We start from the raw sequence: 20,227 nt of genomic DNA, 5'->3' as shown, positions 1-20,227 counted from the left end.
ATTATTTATGGGTAGATATACTGCAGAAATATCATTACTTCATGATGCCAATCAGGAAAGTTCTATGTTACAGGTGATCTGCCCAGAATTATTGAATCTCCGTCAAGATGGTGGTAGCTTTGCTACAGTTGACCACACTTATCACTATGTTCAAAAGGGAAGATAAATAATGAATGTATCATTTCTTGATACTTAAAGAATAAAATTTACTGTGAAGATGCAAGGCAAAGTTGGGACTTTATAAATGCTGTTTCATTAAGCCTAATATTATTTGCTTTCTTTGTTTCAACAAAAAGTGGATAGTGGAGAGCAATATAGCAAAGAACTTTTGTGTATAAATAATTTGATATGTTTATCTAATTCACTTTTATCTTTCTCATTTTAAAGCCTTTGATGGTATACATTTTGATTGCACTGTTTAACATTTCTTGCTCATTGCTTTAGGTGGAAATCACAACTCCATGAATTAACAAAATTGCCTGCCTTTGTACGCGTGGTCTCAGCAGGAAACCTGTTGAGCCATGTGGGCCACACTATTCTCGGAATGAATACAGTCCAACTATACATGAAAGTTCCAGGAAGTAGGACTCCAGGTCAGTGGAATTATATGGTTGGTTAAATTATTGTTAGAAGTACTGAAATAAGTGAAATAAACTTTTTTGTTTTTTTCTGAAATTATTTTGACCGCATATTTATTATGTGCATTCTTGGTTTCATATGTAACCACAAAATACTATTACAGAAGTTGGAATGTATTAAGTTAATTGTTTTGTTTATGGGTGAGTTTAAGTGACTCTGAAGTATCATCAAATAAAATTAAAATTATATCTCTTCATGATTATCCTTGTTTTACTATTTTTTCCATCCTCAATTTAGCTCGTGAAATATGAGATCTGTAGCATGCAATTTCTTTTTATTTGGACAATCAAACAAGACTGAGGTTCAAAAGCTTGATAATACTGCTTAAGAGTTCCAATATTTTTTTCTGAACCATCTTAAAACAGCTAAAACAGTAAATGACAATAAATGGAATAATTAAATATAAAACAAGCAAGGATGGAAGCATTCAGGATGAGAATGAAATATAACTGGAATTGTCTAATGATGTGTTTGATTAACTCGAGATGGTAAATGTATAAAAGATTTACAATTGGCAGCCAAATCAAGTGAGAGATTGAATATTCAATTTATTGTCATGTGATAAAGACAGTGCAATATTACACAAAATTTGTTTTCGTCTGCTTTAAGGCAGACAGATTCACCATTGGCAGAAATTGTCTGAAGCACTTAGTCAGAGAAAAAGAAGGAAAAGTCCCCTTAGAGTCTCTGTGTGTCCATGGATTTGCCTTCAGTGCTCCCGCAGCCACACAGTCCAGTCCAAGCCATCAGCAGCCCGAGCTCCAGATACGAACCTCTGACACGATCAGGAACCCTTCATAAATGCTACATTTTTGAGCATTTTTTGTTGTAATTTCAAACTTGCAGCATCTGCCATTTTCAGTGCCTTCCAAAATCATTCATTTATTTCTAAAAAGTAAGGATAAACTGATAGATAATCTCATTGTAATCTTAACTTCAGCTGTGAGAAAACTGGAATACCGTAAATAAGTATTTAAAAAATAACAGGTTATTTGTTAGTAAATATGCACGTTTGCCATATTTCACGAGCTCCTTAAAGTGGTCAATCTTGATAGATAACTAAATGATTTCAGTAGGCCCTTTCAAACTGCAGCACCCAGGTAGCCATCCTGGGACCCAGGTACGATCGCTGGGTCATGGATGCAGGATGTACCTTGCAAATTACAGGTGGACCTACCTGTTAAATTGCCAATCCGGTGATTTAAGGGGGATCCCGCCTCCGCGATGCAGTGAGTGACACGTCATGCACTCACTTGATCTATCGGTCGTCAGATTTCACCTCTCCTCCCTTCCTCCACTGGCTGTCAGTAGCCCCCCCCCCCCCGTCAGTCGCCATTACCCCCACCGTTAGTCACTGCCATCCCTCCCCCTGTGAATCACCGTCCCTGCCACTCATGTCTATCCCCGCTACGCCCTTCCACCAGTCCCCACCCCTCCCGCCAGTTGCCACACACTCCACCCCCTGCCAGCGCCAGTGCAATTCCAGCATTGTGGGGGATTTTGGGTAAGGAAGGCAGCCATTGCGCCCGTACTCCCGCATTGAGCTGTTGCTGCAAACCAGGGTAGCATTCGCAGCAGTGGCACATCGCGGACCCCCACTCTCCGCCCAATTGAGGTAGTGACCTCTCTTCCCCCCACGGCAGTGACCTCTCTTCCCCCAATCACAGCCCCCCCACTCTCCCCTTGATCACAGCAGCGGCACCTCTGCCAGGGGCAAGGTCGATGCCAGAAAGTATATTAGAGGGGGGAATTAGCGAGTTGGGGGGAAGACAGAGACCATCCTGTCAATGGGGGGGGGGGGAATACTAGCAGGGGAATCGCTCTTGTTGAGGGTGCTCCTTTTTTATTGCATCAAGAGTCTCGTGACGCGGTCAGGTGTGGGTGGAGAGTCGCTGGCATGTGTCAACCTAGACGCCTCCTGATGCTGGAAGAAACGGGTTGAGTCTGACGGCCAGGGATGGCTGCGACCATATTTGGTGGGGGCACTGGACACCAATGTGGGGCAATGCCCATGGATGCCCCCCCCTTGGCCCCGCCCCTGGCCAGGGGTTTCCCTGTGACGCAAGCACTGACGTCATCAGAGTAACTAGGTCAGCCTTTCCTCTTTCAAACCACTGGACCAGGACGCCCGGGTAATATTTACTGGGTTCCCTGACCACCTCTGAGGTAGGTCAGGGACCGGTTTGGGTTCTGACTGGGTTGACCCAGTTGGACCCTTTCAAATCGCCATGTAATTGGGTTGCAAACCATGCAAATTGCACAGTAAACCCCATTTTACATGGTAGTAGGCCTAGTGTAAAAAATTTTCTTTTTTACGAGGAATTTCATACATTTCATGGAATATTTGGGTCTAGTATGGTGAAGGAAGACTAACATTATATACGCAAGAAATCAGGTTTTAGGGTTTTTGCTAACTTTGAGCAAATGTTCTATGGGTGGACTACAAGTATTAATGTTGGATTCACTTTCTGTTCTTAGCATACAAATAATTTTTATGAATATTGTGATTAGTCTTCAGAATGGCTGACGGCATGAAAGCAGGATATTTGGTATCATAAATTGTTCAAAAAGCATAGTTTACTGTAAAACAAAAAGTTGAATGGTTAAATGTTTAAAAATGGATTTGTGAAGAAGTACCAGGAAAGGTAATGCATACACAATAGAAAAATTTTGCAGGATGAAGGTGAACAGAATTTTAAGTCCAAAGCTGAGAGAATACATGACTGAAGTCCTTTTTCAACTGGCATCCCTGTTTTTGAGGTTTCCACTGGGCCACTTTTAACCAGGACACAAACTGCTTTCCCACTGACCACAAGTCATCCCTGATGATTGAAGAGTCTACCTTCAATAATACAGATGCCTAACTTTTTATCCAGGATTCCGAACACAGGCAACCTTTAAAAAAAATGCACTTTTTTGGTACATGACATTACACGTAAGTAATGTTAATTTCCTATAATAAATTCTCCGTTTTCAGAGGGAGACATTCTCCCCCAACCAAGTCCCCGTCCCTACCCCACGGCACCTTATCTTACCTTCAGTGGATAGGTGCTCGGTCCACAGCACCCGGTGGGAGAGAAGCAGGCAGTGGGCTCAATGCAGAAGCAATGGCTGTCTTCCTTACCCATAATTTCTACCCTTACCCCACGCAGCTGGAAGCACCCTGGCACTGGCTGAGCAGTTTCAGCTGCATGGGGGATTATGGGTAATGAAGACGGCCATTGTTCCCACATTGATCCATCACCGCGATCTGGTGAGGCACTCCATAAACTCTGGGCTCAGCAGCACTGCACCCTGCTGCCATGTTCCAACCTTCTTCCCTGCTTGGCTGCTGGCCTAGGATGCAAAATAGCCTGCACCAGCCTGGGGGAGGGGGGTGTTCCAATGGATGGGCTGGGGAATGGATAATCGGGGCTCGGAGTGAGGCATTTGCTTAAAGGGACCGATATCAAAATTATTCCAAAATCCGGAAGATTTTGAACAATGGCAGGTGACAAGTCCCAATGATCTTGGAATAAAAGGTTAGGCACCTGTAATCTAGGGATGCACCTTGTCCTTTTTCCACTTGTTTAATGCGCAGGGGATTTGAGTCGGGGTTGAGGCCGTCAATCCCTGGCATGCTTTGATGCCATTTGATGCCTGCGTCCTGATTGAATTGCTTTTCCACTGGACCCTTAACCTGTAAATTGGCTGTCAATTTCTGGGCCAAGGTGCCAGTGGCTACAGATGCAATACTGCTGGGATTAATTTCATCTATAATGTAACCTTTAACAAAGAGAATTACTGTTTTGAAAGCTTTGTTAAGCATGCATGTTTAACTGAATGAAGCAAATAGATTGTCTTCTTTGCTCATGATTATTTCCTTTAAACTGTTCATTCTTTTATTCCACGTGGTCCAAATTGTAGGGATTATAGCCCAACAAAAGAAATTGTTTTTATGACTTAATTATTGCAAGTTGATTGGGAATTGGCCCTATTTTGCAGAAAAGATTCACAATTACCAAAGTATCATTCCAGCAAACATTTTCTATTCTTTCTCAAGTAACACCCACATCTGCAAGTTTCAGTCTTGTACGAAATATTGTGTTAGAACTCACAGGCACATCTACCATATATACATTCAGCAATGCTGGCAGCTGGAAAGTTCCCTGCCTGGAATTATAACAATTGGGATCTTCTTGTTTATTGTTGGTGCCCAATTATTACAGGTATCAAAATGATTTTTTTATTGTAAAAAAAACAAACTGCAGAATGCTGGAAATACAAAATATGAACACAAAATACTGGGAACATTTAGCAGGTCAGGTCACAGTTGTGCAAAGGGAAGTATTATCTCTGATTCTCTTTCCTCAGATATGGCATTACCTACTGAGTACAATGTTTACTGTTATTTCTTTCTTTCACAAGCACCACATTTCTGTAGAGATGTCTCAGACATTTTTCATCAATAACAGAACCGGAATTTTTTTCCCACCAATTCACGTATGCAGTTAAGATGCGGTGCTGCTGGAGCCACTGTAATGGCAGCGCTGCCGCTGGTGCGGACCCATGGGGAGCGGAGATGCAGCACTCCCGTGGGGTCCAGCCACCCAGTTGACTGCCATCGGCCCTGCACAGGCTTTGAATGGCCTGTTGAGGGAGATGGTGGTGGTTTTAGTTGAAATCCAGCGACTGTGGGTCTGCGCCCAAGATGGCGGCACCTTTTAATTGGCAGCAGGCACAAGGAACTGCAGACTCCAGGGAAGTGGAGGACTGGAGCAGGGCACCAGAGAATGGAAAGGTCACGCACTGTCTGAAAGGGAGAAGTGGAGGAGGGGACCCATGGGGACGGTGACCATGGCAGTGGATCAGTGAGGGCTCTGTGGCTGAGGGACCAGTGCATGCAGCGGGCTGCTGGCAATTCGAGGCAAGGAACATGTGGAAGCTGTGGGCTGCTGAAGCCTGGTGTTGGGAGACTTGTGCTGGGCTTCAGACTGCTGGAGACTGGCTTGAACTGGCTGGAGGGATACCAGGTATCGGAACCGGAATGTGAGGAGGTGCCGAAGGCGCTAAAAGGTTCCTGACCGTGTCAGAGGTTCTGATCGGGAGCTCGGGTTGCCAATGGTTAGGACTGGACTTTGGCTGTGCGGGCTGAGAAAGCACTGGAGACGAATCTACGGACACTCAGTGACTTGGGGGGGCAGGAGGGATCTCTCTTTTGCTTCTCTCTTTCTGACTGTAAATCAGACTGTAAGAGGCACTCAGGCAATTCTTGCCTGTGGCAAATCTGTATGCCTTGCAGCAGGCAAAAAGAAATTTCATGTATTGTCATACAATACTGGTTTATTACTATAAATTGAATCTTGAATGTTATTCAGTTCTGTTTTCAATTTCTCTAGCAGTGATGTAGTTCATGCTAGTTTCAGAATATTTATTTTGTGGTTTGAAAGTGGCATTTAATGACCAGCACGAATAGATTCCACAACACTCCTGACATTCATGTACATCTTCAAAAACTCAACATTACGTTGAATACTTTAGACCAATTGTTTATCTGGCATGATGTTCATCTGTCAGACTTTGAGTTCTTGGCCTCTGAACTCCCCTTTGCAACTGGGTCCACAACTTTCTGTCCTGCAGGATGCAATAATTGAGGATGGGTGACAACAATCACATTTAACACTACTGTTCTGCAAGGCTGCGTAATCATCTCCCTATTATACTCACTGTACGCCCATGACTGTACAGCCAAACACCTCTCTAACTATCTTAAAAATTTACAGAGGATACTATGTCACAGAGCAAATGTCAAACAATGATGAGTCAGAATCATGTAGAAGGGTGATAGAGGAACACTGCCCACATTTCTGCCTTAACTACTTTGAAGGTTCATCAAAAATATGATAAATTTGTCCTAGTTGTTAGAGCTGCAGTAGAATTTAATTTCCTTGATATTACTTTTCAATTAAATAATTGTTTTGGGGTGGGGCAACATGTTAAACTGCAGTACTTACAGGTAAAGGATTTATTCCAAAGTGATCACTGAAAAGTCAGGTACTGATCAGAGATAGCCAGCATGAATGAATTTTGTGTGGTGGTAACAACATTGTGTTAGAGGAATGCAGTCGATAAAGTCAGTAAAACCTTTTATAAGGTCCAATTTGAGAGACTGATCTAAATTCAGGACCAGAGCAATTTGGAAAAAATGGATTTGAAATTGGTGTGGCAAAGGGAGTCAGAGGGAGGTGGTATAGAGGTGCTTTTGAGATTGAATACTTCATACCAGTGGTGTTCTAAAGGGTTCGATATTTGGACTCTTGCTGTTTGTCATATGCATGAATGAATTGGATATGGATGTAAGGGGCATGATTGTTTATGTTCGCAGATGACATGAAGATTAGTGTTGTTATTGACAGTGTCAATAATGATCTTGGTTCACTCCGCAGTATCGTTGGCAAATTTGTAGATGGTGTTATTGTCATTCTGAGCCACACAGTTGTAGGTGTGAAGTGAGTAGAGCAGGGGGCTAAGAACACAGGCCTGTGGTGCTCTGGTATTGATGGAGATTGTAGAGGAGAAGTTCTTGCCAATCTTCACTGATTGTGGTCTGGAGGTGAGTAAATCCATGATCAAATTACACAGTGGGGTGTTAACTCCCAGGTCTCTGGAGTTTGCTGATTAGTTTTGAGGGCATACTGTTATACTCATATTTAATAAGAAATGTACTTCGATTGAGCTAAAAAAAAATACAGGTGCATATTGCAAGGTTTCATTGAACGTTGTTTCACGTATACTCTTTAAGTAAAATATCAAATGGGAATTTCAGTAAATAAAATAGTACCTCGTGGGCCGCCACTATAAAATGAATGCTAATTCTTATCACAGAAGATAGAAATCTGTTGAAATTTTGTGTTTGATGTTCAGTCCTTTTGAAATGTTTTGTGTTTCAATAAATTGCATAATTTGACAGATTGCATGTTGGAAGGGTTTTTAAAAAGCTTCAGAAATAGAAAATATACATTTCTTTGTTTTGAACTTGGACCTTTTTGTAATTTAAGTATTTTGTGTTTGATTATAGGTCATCAAGAAAACAACAATTTCTGCTCTGTTAATATTAATATAGGACCTGGTGATTGTGAATGGTTTGCTGTACCTGAATCATACTGGGCAGTTATGAATGATTTTTGTGAAAAGTAAGAATATTTTCATAGTAGGGAATAGATGTTGTATAACATGTACTTTAATTCTGAAAATGTAGAAAAAACAAAATTGAGTAATTTCGTAGGGAGGCCAATAATGCTTAAGTATTTCATCCTCTGCAAAGGGTATTTTTTTGGTCTCCCTGACAAGATGAAGTAAGTTCAAACTGAGAATTGCAAACTGGATCATCCTTGCAAGGAAATGTGGCAGTTGTAATACTTTATAGACTCTGTCACAAAAATATTGTATAGCCCCATTCTTTTGGTGTTGAAGCTGTCATTTAGTATTTTGCTTTCCCCACTCTTAAATTACTTTTATTTCCTCCACCATAAACTTGGCCTCATCCAGAAGTCGTAGTCTCAACAATATTTCAGATGTAATATTATCTAGTATGAACTGCACCCCAAGGCTAGCAAAATAGAGTACAGATAAAGCATAACCATTTTAACAATCACATTTAACAATTATGAACAAAATTTGAAATTTGTTATATTGTGCATTTATTTTAATTATATGATGTCTATACATTATCCTATTTCTTTGCTTTATCAATATAATTTGTATATGGGATTATTATGTTAAACTCAATAAAAATATTTTAAAAAGAAAAAAAAGATTGCCTGAGGGTCCTGAGAACAGAGTTGTACAAATCCAATCCATTTGATCATTACTTCATCCGTCTATCCTCAATCAGAAGCAAACTGATGAAATAATTCTTTACCACTAGTGTCAAGTTGGATTTTAAAATAATATTGATGCTGATCTGGGTTTTAAGTGCAGACAAAAAAAATTGATTCCAACATGAGAGTGACTGACCTTCATATCAGTTAACCCCAGTAAAAGTGGAAAATACCTGCTGGAGTCATACCAAGGAAAATGCAGATGGTTAATCAGTTTAAAGGCATGGCTGCTGGGTTTCAATCCCAACCATCCTCCATTATTTCCTCAGAGTTAACTTCCCAATATCATAGAGCTAGAATTGGTATGATTTTTGGTGATTGGACAGAATGCAATTCCATTCCTGCTTTTGGATAATGGAGTAGGCAAGCAGTATTCAGGTTTGGGCTAGTAATTGGTAGGAAATGCTTATGTCACAATGGGTTCCAGGCACCTTATAAAAAGATAATAAAACTAGTTCCTATTAAATGGCATTGCTCTCCACAAGTCATCCATCGTAAATATCTTTTGTGCCATCAATGGTCAAAATTTAATAGCACCAACTTTCAAACACTGGCCATAAGTGTAGTTTCATGCTTAATGTTTTATGTTGAGTTACTTAATAGATCCCACAAAGATTTACTACTTTTTACAGAGTACAAATTAGGAATCTGTTCTATTTGCATGTTAACATCTGATAAGCAGCCTGGGACATGCAAAATTTCTCAAGTCTTGCACATCTCTTCACTGTGCAACACGACTGTAGCGAATAATATCCATAAGGTGCCCTGAAGCAGCTTACTGTGGCTCTATCACCAGCATTTCCCAAATGTCTGAACTGCCTGGAAGATCACGGGCACGCAGACACATGGAAAACTTACTAATTGCAAGCTGTCCTGAATTGAAAATATCTTGGTTTTTTTTTCTTATTTTGTATAATTAAGGTCCAGTTTGTCTTGTTAGTCACATCCATCAGTAACAAAATTAAAATTGCACTAACTAGAATCCACCACATTTAGAAATTATATTAATATAGGCCCAATTAAAATTACATGGAAACATTAAAATCTCATGCTTCCTTTTCACATGCTTCGTGTTTTTCATTCCTGCTTGTAATGTTTTTGTTTGGCTTTCTCCAATATAGTTTGTCTTATTGTGACATAAAAGTCAAGTTTTATTCTTTTAAACCATTCTTTCTGATTAACGCAAAATATTTTGTGACTCACACCTCAAACCTAGTTTGCTTTTTCTTGAATTGTGCGCTTAATCCTGCTTTGTTGCCCTCGTGTCAGTAGATGATTTTGCCAACTTTAATTGATCAGTTTAATACAATACAGTAAATTACAAAGCCATGAAATAAGGCCTTTATTTATAGATTTTCACTGATATTGCAAAACAATCACAGACAATTTAGTGCCAATGAGTCCACCGTGTTTGATCATCAGACCAGTGTATCAACTTTGTTCTTTCATTGTTTTATTTGCAGACCTTCAGCCATTTATCTAGCCTCTTGTCAAATAGAGTCCTAGAGAGATGCAAACAGGCCCTTATGCCATTGAGTCCCTTTTTTATTCTCCCCATATTCTCACCAGCCACCCACGGGGTCATTTCCTCACCTTTCTACAGGGGGCTATTTACTGTGGAGAATTAACCTCCCAATCTGCATGCCTTTTGGAGGCGCATGGGACTGCGTGTGCTGGAACCTGCTGGAAGAACCCATTCGATCAAGCAGCATCTCAGGAAGCAAATGGATGGTCTGTTTTTATGTGGTGGCTTTTATGTTTCCAGTCAAAACCAAGCTTCAGAGCTGAGCTTGTAGGGGGATAGAAGCTAGTATACAGCGATGAGAGTGTGGGTTAAGACATTAGAAGATGGGTGATTCGCAAGATGGGATGATTGGTAGATGGAGCGGGGTAGGTAAGGAGGAGAAGGAAGGTCAAGACTAGTAGAAGAGGGTTTTATGCACAGATGGAAGTAGATAGGGGAGGGGATAGGAAAGGTAGGCCAAGGGAATAGAAACCCAGTTGGATAGTGATGAGCAGATGGAGCCAGGTGGTTCAAAGTAACATATCAAGGTTAAATGGGGATGAGGGAGGGAGTGAAAGGAAAATGTTGAACAAAGAGAGAGAACAGGAAAGGAACATGGTGTGGGTGACCTAACAATGGAAAATGCACCCTTCATGCAATGGGGTTGCAAACTACCGTAGTGTTGTTTTAGGAGTTTTAGGATGCAGGAAGAAACCAGACCACCTGGAGGAACCCATGTGGTCACAGGGAGAACATGTCAACTCCAGAGTGAGACTCCCAAGGTTGGGATTGAACGTCAGTCTCCAGCTCTGTGTGTGATACTATCTCTACTCACGGAGCTGCTGTGCAACCCTTTAGTGCAGCAACTGCATCGCTGTTATCCTATTTACTGCAGCTGCACAACTGTTGATGCAAGAAGGTTTCTCCTGTCTTTTAATTTTATCAGTTTTCTCCCATCTGGTTTACCCTTTGGTTGTTGAAATGGCCCTTTCTTTCTCCCTATTCTGCTTCAGCCTTTGAATTTTTCAACACATCCAAAGTTGCTACTTAATGTTCCCAGTTAAGATAAAAGCAACTTGACTTCACCTTTTCAAAAATAAAATGGAATGCTGTAAACACCCTATTAAATGCTCTATATCTGAGGAGAGGCACTGATGTAAGGAAAGAAACAAAGTTAGCATTTCAGGTTGATGACCTTTCATCAGAACCAAGAAAACAACTTAAATATGTTTCAAATTGCAGAAAAAGCGAAACTGGAGAGAACAACAACAGTCTCTATGATAGTATAGAGATCAAAAAAAAAAGACTGATTCTTAAATGCTGGCAACATCAGCTGAGAAAAAGCAAAAATTATCAATTGCAGTTAATCTGACTGAAGAAGACAAATAGGAGAAATGAAAATGAAGAGAGGGAAATTAGAACATTTTGAAGCTGCAGGGTACAATAATGGTGTATGTATTTTCCTTGCCAGGAATAACATAAATTTTTTGATGGGCTCATGGTGGCCGAATTTAGAGGATCTTTACGAAGCTAATGTACCAGTTTATCGCTTCATTCAGCGTCCAGGAGATCTAGTATGGATAAATGCTGGTACAGTGCACTGGGTTCAGGCCATTGGATGGTGCAACAACATTGCTTGGAATGTCGGCCCTCTAACAGGTACCATGATTGCCATTGCCATATCAATGCATTCCATTCATAACTTAATAATGTATCTGAATTATTTGCAGGATTATAGAAGTAGTTCACAAGAAAAAAATATTCTCAAGAAAAATTTCATTTTAGATTTTTTTTTAACTGATTCTAGAATAGCACTTTAAGAATAAAATTTGAAATAAAGTGTTATAACCTGTTGTGCTACCTCTGTTCTCTTAATATTTTATAAAGTATATTATTAATGTGGGAAATTGGAAAATGTTTGTAATAAACAGACAAAAATGTCTGGAGCAAACCAGTAATTGCCAGAAGAGCGAATGGTTATCTCTGTTTCATTGAGGGCTTTGACTTTTGAACTAAAAACTCTGTACTTCACAGCCAATCAATATAAGCTGGCAGTAGAACGATACGAATGGAACAAGTTGCAGAGTGTGAAGTCAATTGTTCCCATGATTCATCTGTCCTGGAACATGGCACGTAACATCAAGGTGTCTGATCCAAAGCTTTTTGAAATGATCAAGTGAGTGTTGAATCCACGAGTAATGGATTGTTTTAGTATGACTTCAAATGTTTGAAACTTTCTAAATAGTCTCCCTCCCTCCCTCCCTCTCTATACACACACACTCTTTCTTTCTTACTGTGGGCATGTTTTACAAGCATTATACAATAAAGTTATCTCCCAGGCATTTTATTGACGTGTATTTTTGTTCAAAATTTAAGAAAGTTTTTCTTGATATTAAAATATTCTTTGTTATAGTGCAACTTTGGAGACAGATCTGTAATTCAAATAATGAAAGATGATTTAAAATCTGATTTATTTCTTGTGCTGTGTTCACATTTTATATCATGCAACATTCTGGGTTTTTTTGTTTTAATGAAGTGATTAAGATTATTAACAGATTGAAAACAAACAATAATGCATTTCTGTTGTGTTGCACAGATATGTTAAATGATGCATAACAATATCATGTTATAGTTTTTTTTAAACTATAAAAACATTTTATTGAATCTGCATCAAGACAGGAATTAGACAAGCCACTTAAAAAGATCACAGTTAGTCTTATTATAACTTTGATTTGGCATTCCAATTTACATGCATTAATCTTTCTCCCACTGCTGTTTGAGAGAAGTAATTCCAAATATTTGCCCACTGAGAGAAAAAAGTGCCTCATCTGTCTTAAATGAGTGACCCCTTATTTTGAGCAGTTCTAGATGCTTCCACAAGAGGAAATGTTTTCTTTCCATCCACCCTTTCTTGTTTCTCAAGTCACAAGCTTGGTCCAATCTTCTCTCATGCAATAAGCCTATTCGTAATGTCGAGAGGCTATCCAGTGAGCGTTATCTGACCTGCATTAACATCCTTTTTTTTTAAATTCAAAAAAAATATATTTTATACGTGGGCTCAGGCCCAAAATGCCGGGTACCCTTTGCTTCTTATCAGTGCCTGAGTTACCCCAGCACGTTTGTGTATTGGGCTTGACCCCAACATGCACTGTTTTTCTTGTCCCCCTACACTCTCAGTCCCCTGCATTAACATCCTTCCTTGAATCTGACGATTGATATTGTACATTTTTTTAAAATCTCATCTTATCATTGGCCTTGAAGCACTTATCCTGCCTTTTTTTAAATATTCTAATCCCTTCACAGTTTGCTTGCTTTGTTCATTGTGAACCGTGCCTGCATACAAGCAAATTTTTAAGTCATGCACAAGGACACCCAGATCCTCTGCAGCTCAGTTTTTCAAACTATCTATTTAGATAACTTCAGATACTTGGCCTTCAACCAACAAAGTAATTTGGAAAGTTGATATTAATACGTTGGCTAGCTCAAGGATGAAATCCATCAGGGCCCAGAGACTTTGTCAATTTGCTCACTGTAGGTTGATTGGGATTTTTGAGTGCAATAATGTTTTCTTCCTTATTAATCTTTCAGTCATTGATTGCTTTTCTGAGGATTACCCATCATGTGACCTGCTATTCAACACTGTGCTATAATTAACTTGAAATTGTGGCTCTGTTCCTTGGAATTGGTGGACTGCATTTATTATGTGCATTTGTGCATTCTGAAAGGTCACTCAAGTGCCATTGCATTTCGACTGACAGATTCCTTAATTTAATTTGCTAATTTATTAAAGCGAATCATACTTTCATGTCCTACTGGTTCACTTTATTTAAAGTACTGTGTGGTACCCTTTTTCTCTTTCTCAAATGGAGTGCAAAATTCAATCATATTAAAAGTTAGCTGGGGGCATCTTCAAGGTGAGGTAATTAATTGATCCTTTTCTATTGTATAGTACTTAATTTAGTATAGCCTGCTGCTGGTTGTCTTCCAAGCCTGATCTTCCAAGAAACTATTCTGAATACATTCCATAAACTCCTTACCAAGGCGTTCTTTGTCCATCTCGTATTACTAGTCTACACTTGGATAAAAATTCCCAATGTTTGTAATTATACCCTTCTGCTCAATATAACTTTCTTTCTTTATATTCCGTGGTTATTGTTCGGATGCCAATGCACCACTCCCACATGTCCTCACTATTTTTTCATCATTACCCAGACCCTTTCTACTTTGTAGTTTCTTGAAGTTGGGTTGTCCCCTATTTCAGCGAGAACATCAATATCAGAACCACTTCTTACCTAGCTTCCCATCCTCAAATATTACGTGCCTTGCACTGTCCAGGTCCCCCTCCTGCAACTTATTTCTGTAATCTATTGTAAGTTGATCCTCTGTTAAATCATTCTTATCTCTCGAACCTTAGAACAATACACAGAAAACAGGCCATTCAGCCTTTCTATTCTGTGCCGAAACATAATTCCGCTAGTCCCACTGATCTGCACCCATTCCATAACCCTCCAGATCTCTCCCATCCATGTATTTATCCAATTTATTCTTAAAACTTAGCAGTGAGCCTGCATTTGCCACATCAGGTGGCAGGTCATTCCACAAAATATCTTGCTGAAATATGGAGTTCCAAAATATAAATTCAACAAGTAGAAGCCCTTTACGCTCAGACCGCATGTTAATGTCTAGTGCTCTTTGAGGACGTTGGTCCACCCATTCTGACGATGCTTTTAGTTAAAACTGCTCATACACAACCATTCCCCATCTTGTGCTGCAAGGTTTGTTTTTTTTTCCCCCTCCCTCACCCTCTGCAGGAAGCAAATTTCCATTCTTAGTGATGGTTTGTCTCAAGCTTCAACTCTTTCTAGGTTTTTTATCTGCTGTGGTAATTCAAATAAACATTGACCCATCGTCCATGCCGTAGCCATTTCCAAATTAAATATTCAATGTTTTGTGAAGATTTCTATGTCCAGAACTATAAGAGTTTTAACTTGCATTCGTTCACTATCAAATCTTGTGTTTGGTAACTTTTTTGCTTTTATTCCTCTAAAACATTTTCACATTAAATTTTGTATTTAAATCCCAGTTATTTCACTGATCTTCGGCAATCTCCTCCTCTCTAAGCATTATATAAAAGCATCTTGTAAAGTGTTCAATCTTTTCAATTTTGTTTTGCTCAAGTTCTGCACATTGTCCTGGCCTGAATCACTGCCTTTTCAGCTTTTCCTTTCTGATTTTCCCTAATATCAACTTAATCTGACAAGTAACTAATTGCTCACTCTGCTTTCCTAAATTTGTCATGGTATCAACAAACAAACTGCTGAGATATCAATTTTTGTCGAGTCATATTTGGTGCTAATCATCTGAGGAGAGATTGTGATGCACAGTTAGTGTAGCAGTTAACGGAATGCTATTTGAACTTGGGTTCAAATCCGGCACTGCCTGTAAGGAGTTTGTACATTCTTTCCATGTCTGCGTGGTTTTCCTCTGGGTGCTTTTTTTTTAAATGGTATTTTTTGGAGTTTCCAGTATGAGCGTATCAATTTTTTAAAAAAATTGTTGGAAGGTGCATTTTGCTGAAGTTAAAAGCCTCAAATGTGTTGATGTCTTTCTTCAGATACTGCCTGCTGAGAACACTCAAGCAATGCCAAATGTTGAGGGAAGGTCTCATTAGTGCAGGCAAAGAGATTGTATGGCATGGCCATACGAAAGAGGAACCTGCGCACTACTGCAGCATTTGTGAGGTCAGTACAAGGAATGATGATGGTAACCAAGAATTCATTGTTTTTCAGTTATTGACCAAGATAAAATTGGTTGCTATTATAATTTGTTTTTCTTTACTTTTCACCCCATCATCCTTTAACAAAAATGCATTTTTACATTGATAACTTTATGTGAATATTGTTGAGAATGTATGGTTGAATTAAAGGGTCACAGTAACATAATGAGCTAGGATTCCAGCTGTCTGGATTTAATTCAACCCCACAATGGCAGGTGGGGAATTTAAAATGGTATCAAGCAAGCATATTATGAGAATGAGAAGCTGCTATTAATGATGGTAAAATTGCTTCTGGTAATGGTCTGATCCTGTGGGAAAATTTAAAAAATTTTGTTAGCAACAAAATCTAAGTTCATATTTAACTTCCCAAACATTTTACAATGGTCCTATAATTTTTCATTTGATATAGGCACCAAATCATAATGATTTAATTATCTTAAGAAATATAATCGCCAGTTCTGGATATTGGAGTATCTTTTCAACTTCTGTTACTTAGCAATAAATACGCCCATTTTGTCTCTTAATTTATCGCAAGTCTCTTCCTCCTGAATCAATATGAAATTTACAACTACCAAACTGGTTATATCTAACCTCTAAAATAAAGGAACAAAGGACCTGCATTTATAAAGTATCTTACTTGAGCATATCCCAAATTAGCTTTCGCCACAAAACGGCAATGAGGTAAATTACTCCTTAATCTCTTAAAGTCATTGTTGGTTGAGGGAGAAATATAAACGTGGACATCAGGAGATTATGATAATAGGAAATGCCAGAAGACCAAGATCTGTTCTGTCCACCGTTATGGAATCAAAGCACTTATGTGCTCTAAGTGCTATGAGATTGCTCTCCAACAGAGAGTTGGAGTGACTATAACAGGTTTGGAGAGGAACCAGTGTTACCATGCCTTGCATACTTGCAATAAGTTATTCTCAAGATTCCTTTATTGTCATCTATCTAACTAATTATCCCTATAATTTACCACAAGTTATTTACTGAAAATTTGAATGAATCAGTTCACCTTGCCTTGACTGGTTCCAATGATTCATTGCTCATTTGTGGAGATTTGTGTGCTAACATTTACGTCTGTATAATAGGTGGAAGTTTTTGATCTACTTTTTGTTACCAATGAGAGTAACTCACGGAAGACCTATGTAGTGCATTGCCAGGACTGTGCTCGTAAAGCCAGTGGAAACCTTGACAATTTTGTTGTGCTGGAACAATACAGAATGGAGGACCTGATGCAAATCTATGACCAGTTCACATTAGTAAGTTAATTCAATATCATGATCAATACATTCAGAAGGTGTTCTTTATTAACTGTAAAGCTCAGTTAATCTAGCATTGTAATTGTTGTCTGGGCTATGCAGATTAGAAAGGAATCTGGTTCATTTCTGTATTGTTAATTAATATTTGGAAATGCTGCAGTTCAAATCAGTACCCTTGTACTGAATCAGTACCCTTGGCAAGAGGGACTCTTATCAGGATTCTCATCATAGATTATTGAAAAGTGTTCTTTCCCTCCGTCCCCAATGTCGAATAGAAGAAAATCCCAAATGAATGGCTTGTTCCAAGTCGTTGGTTGTATTTAACGCAGAGATTCATAGGTTCTTGATTAGCCAGGGCATCAATGGTTGTGAGCCAAAAGCTGGTCAGAAGGGCTGAGTGGGAAAATGGATCAGCTCATAATTAAATGGTGGGGCAGACTCAATGGGCTGATTAGCCTATTTCTGCTCTTGTCTTTTGCTCATTATGTTTACAGTTAATGCTCAATAGAATAAGGACTACTTGATCATGGATGTTGGAATTTGGTTAGCTTCTTTGAAGTTAATGAACAAAATGGCATAATCTTGTTGCATTAAAAGAAAGCTATGAGGAAAAAAAGTGCACAACTCTAAATGGAGAAATGATCAATGTTGGCACTGAATAGCATTTTTTGTGCTAATGAACAGAATTTCACAGATCAAGATTACCAACCAGAAAATAGAGACCATTTTGTAGAAAGATGACAAGATGGTTTAGAATGTTTAAGAAGTAGCTATACATGATTATTTAACAGCTTTCTATTTGTTTTTACTTTTACATTTTTTGGATCCTTGGCTAAAATTTAAATTTCTCATGGACGCACAACTTTTGTATATACACCATAAATATGGATTGCTGAATAATGGTTAGCTTCAGAAAACCACGAGTTTCCTTTACTCTTCTCATTCAATGCCACGCCATTTCCTGCTGGAGCCTAAATCTCACTCTGTTTTTCCTTGCGGCTCTGCAGCAAAACTTAGCCCACTGCTGTTTGTTTAATTTGGGTTAATTCAACAGAAATGAGCATTCCTCTCATTCTCATTAGCAAGCCATGGATATATTTGAATGATTTGAAAGGTGCTTCCATTGAAGCCTTAACGAACTATAGAGTTAAGGATCATGGTGCTTAGGAATTTATTCTTGTTTCAAATCCGTTATTTCTGTTTCAGGCCCCTCCACTGCCTTCATCCTCATCTTGACAGTATTGTTTTATGGACAGCTAGCAAAACATCATTGCTATTCAGGATGTGACATCAACTTCCACAATGTTACACCACTGATTTTTGGCTATCCCATGTGGCTACTGACTGAAAACTGTGTGTCTATGCAACCTTCCAAGTGCGGAGTGTCAACAGTACTGGACAGGAGAAAAATGCTCCTCTTCCAGGATAAATAAATTCAAGTAAAGCTGGATTAGCTATACCTATAAATAACTTTTCATATTTTGTATATATCAGAGAAAAACTGGCAACATACACAAAGACTACTGACTTGAAGACATTCTTTTTATATTACTCTGTCTTGGGCTGATGAATTGGTTTCATCATCTTTTTTCATTCAGATTTTCCCTTAAAAGTACTAGCTTAGCTGGTCATTTTTGTATGGTAGTTAGGAATTTTAAGTCTCTCTTGAGGGCAACATCTATTAAGAAAATTTTGTAATGTGAAAAGTTAGATGAGAGAGATTTTTTTTTACTGCTTTTATGTTTATCTGTCTTGTTATTTTGAAGCCATGATGTTTAAATTTGTTCCAGTTCCTAGATAAAGTTATCAGCCAAGTCACAGATAAATGGGTTGCACATAGACTAAGGAATAAACTTTGGACTTGTGATTTTTTTTTGTTTCTAATCTTGATGTAAATTTACACTATTTATAAATGCATATTTATTCCTTGAAAATATTTGTGGATGGAATGCTGTTATTTTTTTCCCCCCAGAATACCTGCCATTAAAATTTTATGGAGTTCTGTCATTTCAAACACTACTCCTAATACGTTTTCTATGTATGAAATAAAAATTGTTGAGCATTGTAATCTTTGAAGCTTTTAACAGTTTATATTCAGGGAAGCTTTTTTCATAACTAAATTACATAAACTCAGGGTAAGGTTTCCTTTGTTATCATATATGTTATGTGTTGGCCTATAATGTGTGCTTCTCAGATATTACCCACTGCCGGTAGAAACTGTTTCATGAAGGGAGCTACTGTATTCCAGGTTGAGAAAAAAAGCATGTTCTTGCAATTGAATTCAAAGTAATTTTAAAACGAAAACCAAGTTTTTTTTAAAAATTAGACGTATTAAAGTTTACTTATCTTCAGAATTATCTTAGCTCCATGGAATGCTGTTACAACAGAGCCTGTGATTTCATGCAGTAATGCTCAAAAGTTAACATTTTATCATCTATTTTGGAAGCTGATTTATGTTTATTTTCCCCCGTTAAAGTGGGAGGTTTTAAAAAAAGTTGCAAGTTTGACTAATTTTTTTAAAGCTGTAATCAATTTGTGAAAATATTTATTTCCCAGATTACGTAAACCTTAGAAAATATTTGATTTTGATTTTAAAAAGATGCAAATTCACAATAATATTTTTGTTTATGTTCTAAGGTTATTAAATGATATTTGGGAATAGATGGTAGGATAATTGAATTTACCACATAGATCCTAATTGCCAAGAGTTGAATTGTTTATCACCAAGTGTACCAAAATAAGTGAAAAGCTTTGTTTGTGTGATGTTCAAGCAACTTAACTCATACTTAAGAGCAGGAGGTAATGCAATAATAAAAACAAAAGTACAGGGAGTGGTGCTAAAATTACCACATTAGACTTTGTCAGGCTATTGTCTTCTGATGGTCCAAACTACTACTGTTAGCCTTATCCAAGCTGAAGTTTAAAGTACCATCAGAAATAGTGCTTTAGTGCCATATGCAAAAAAAAAGGGGCAATAAACAAATGTTTTTGGCTTGATTAAAAGAAAAAGATATGATCATTTGGAAAATGAAAGATAAAAGAAAGAAAAATTAGAGAATTACTGACTCAGAGAAATTCATTTCTTGCTCTTGATTTTAAATCCAGGATGAAATTCAAGTCGCTATTGCTGCATCAATACAAAAGGAAGGAATGATTTTTAACTTTTGGTGGTCTGGTGTGTATT

At 38.4% G+C, this 20,227-nt stretch overlaps 1 protein-coding gene across 9 annotated transcripts in view; it reads left to right on the top strand.

Moving 5' to 3' along the window:
- Positions 1-19,111, top strand: part of kdm6a (lysine (K)-specific demethylase 6A) — a 317,187-nt gene extending 298,076 nt beyond the window's left edge. For 8 of the 9 annotated variants that reach the window (XM_069889290.1, XM_069889289.1, XM_069889297.1 and 5 more), the window contains 7 exons: positions 445-593; positions 7,697-7,811; positions 11,474-11,661; positions 12,037-12,178; positions 15,617-15,743; positions 16,873-17,043; positions 18,250-19,111. In XM_069889290.1, the coding sequence (XP_069745391.1) occupies positions 445-593; positions 7,697-7,811; positions 11,474-11,661; positions 12,037-12,178; positions 15,617-15,743; positions 16,873-17,043; positions 18,250-18,279 (922 nt within the window). In that variant the 3' untranslated portion in view covers positions 18,280-19,111. Of the gene's footprint in view, positions 1-444; positions 594-7,696; positions 7,812-11,473; positions 11,662-12,036; positions 12,179-15,616; positions 15,744-16,872; positions 17,044-18,249 lie in introns of those variants that run through there. The other variant, XM_069889298.1, reaches the window with a different exon arrangement.
- Positions 19,112-20,227: the final 1,116 nt, after the last annotated feature.

The sequence above is a fragment of the Narcine bancroftii genome, chromosome 7, assembly GCF_036971445.1.
Source record: "Narcine bancroftii isolate sNarBan1 chromosome 7, sNarBan1.hap1, whole genome shotgun sequence".
NCBI lineage: Eukaryota > Metazoa > Chordata > Chondrichthyes > Torpediniformes > Narcinidae > Narcine > Narcine bancroftii.
This window is presented reverse-complemented; position numbering and strand designations above follow the sequence as displayed.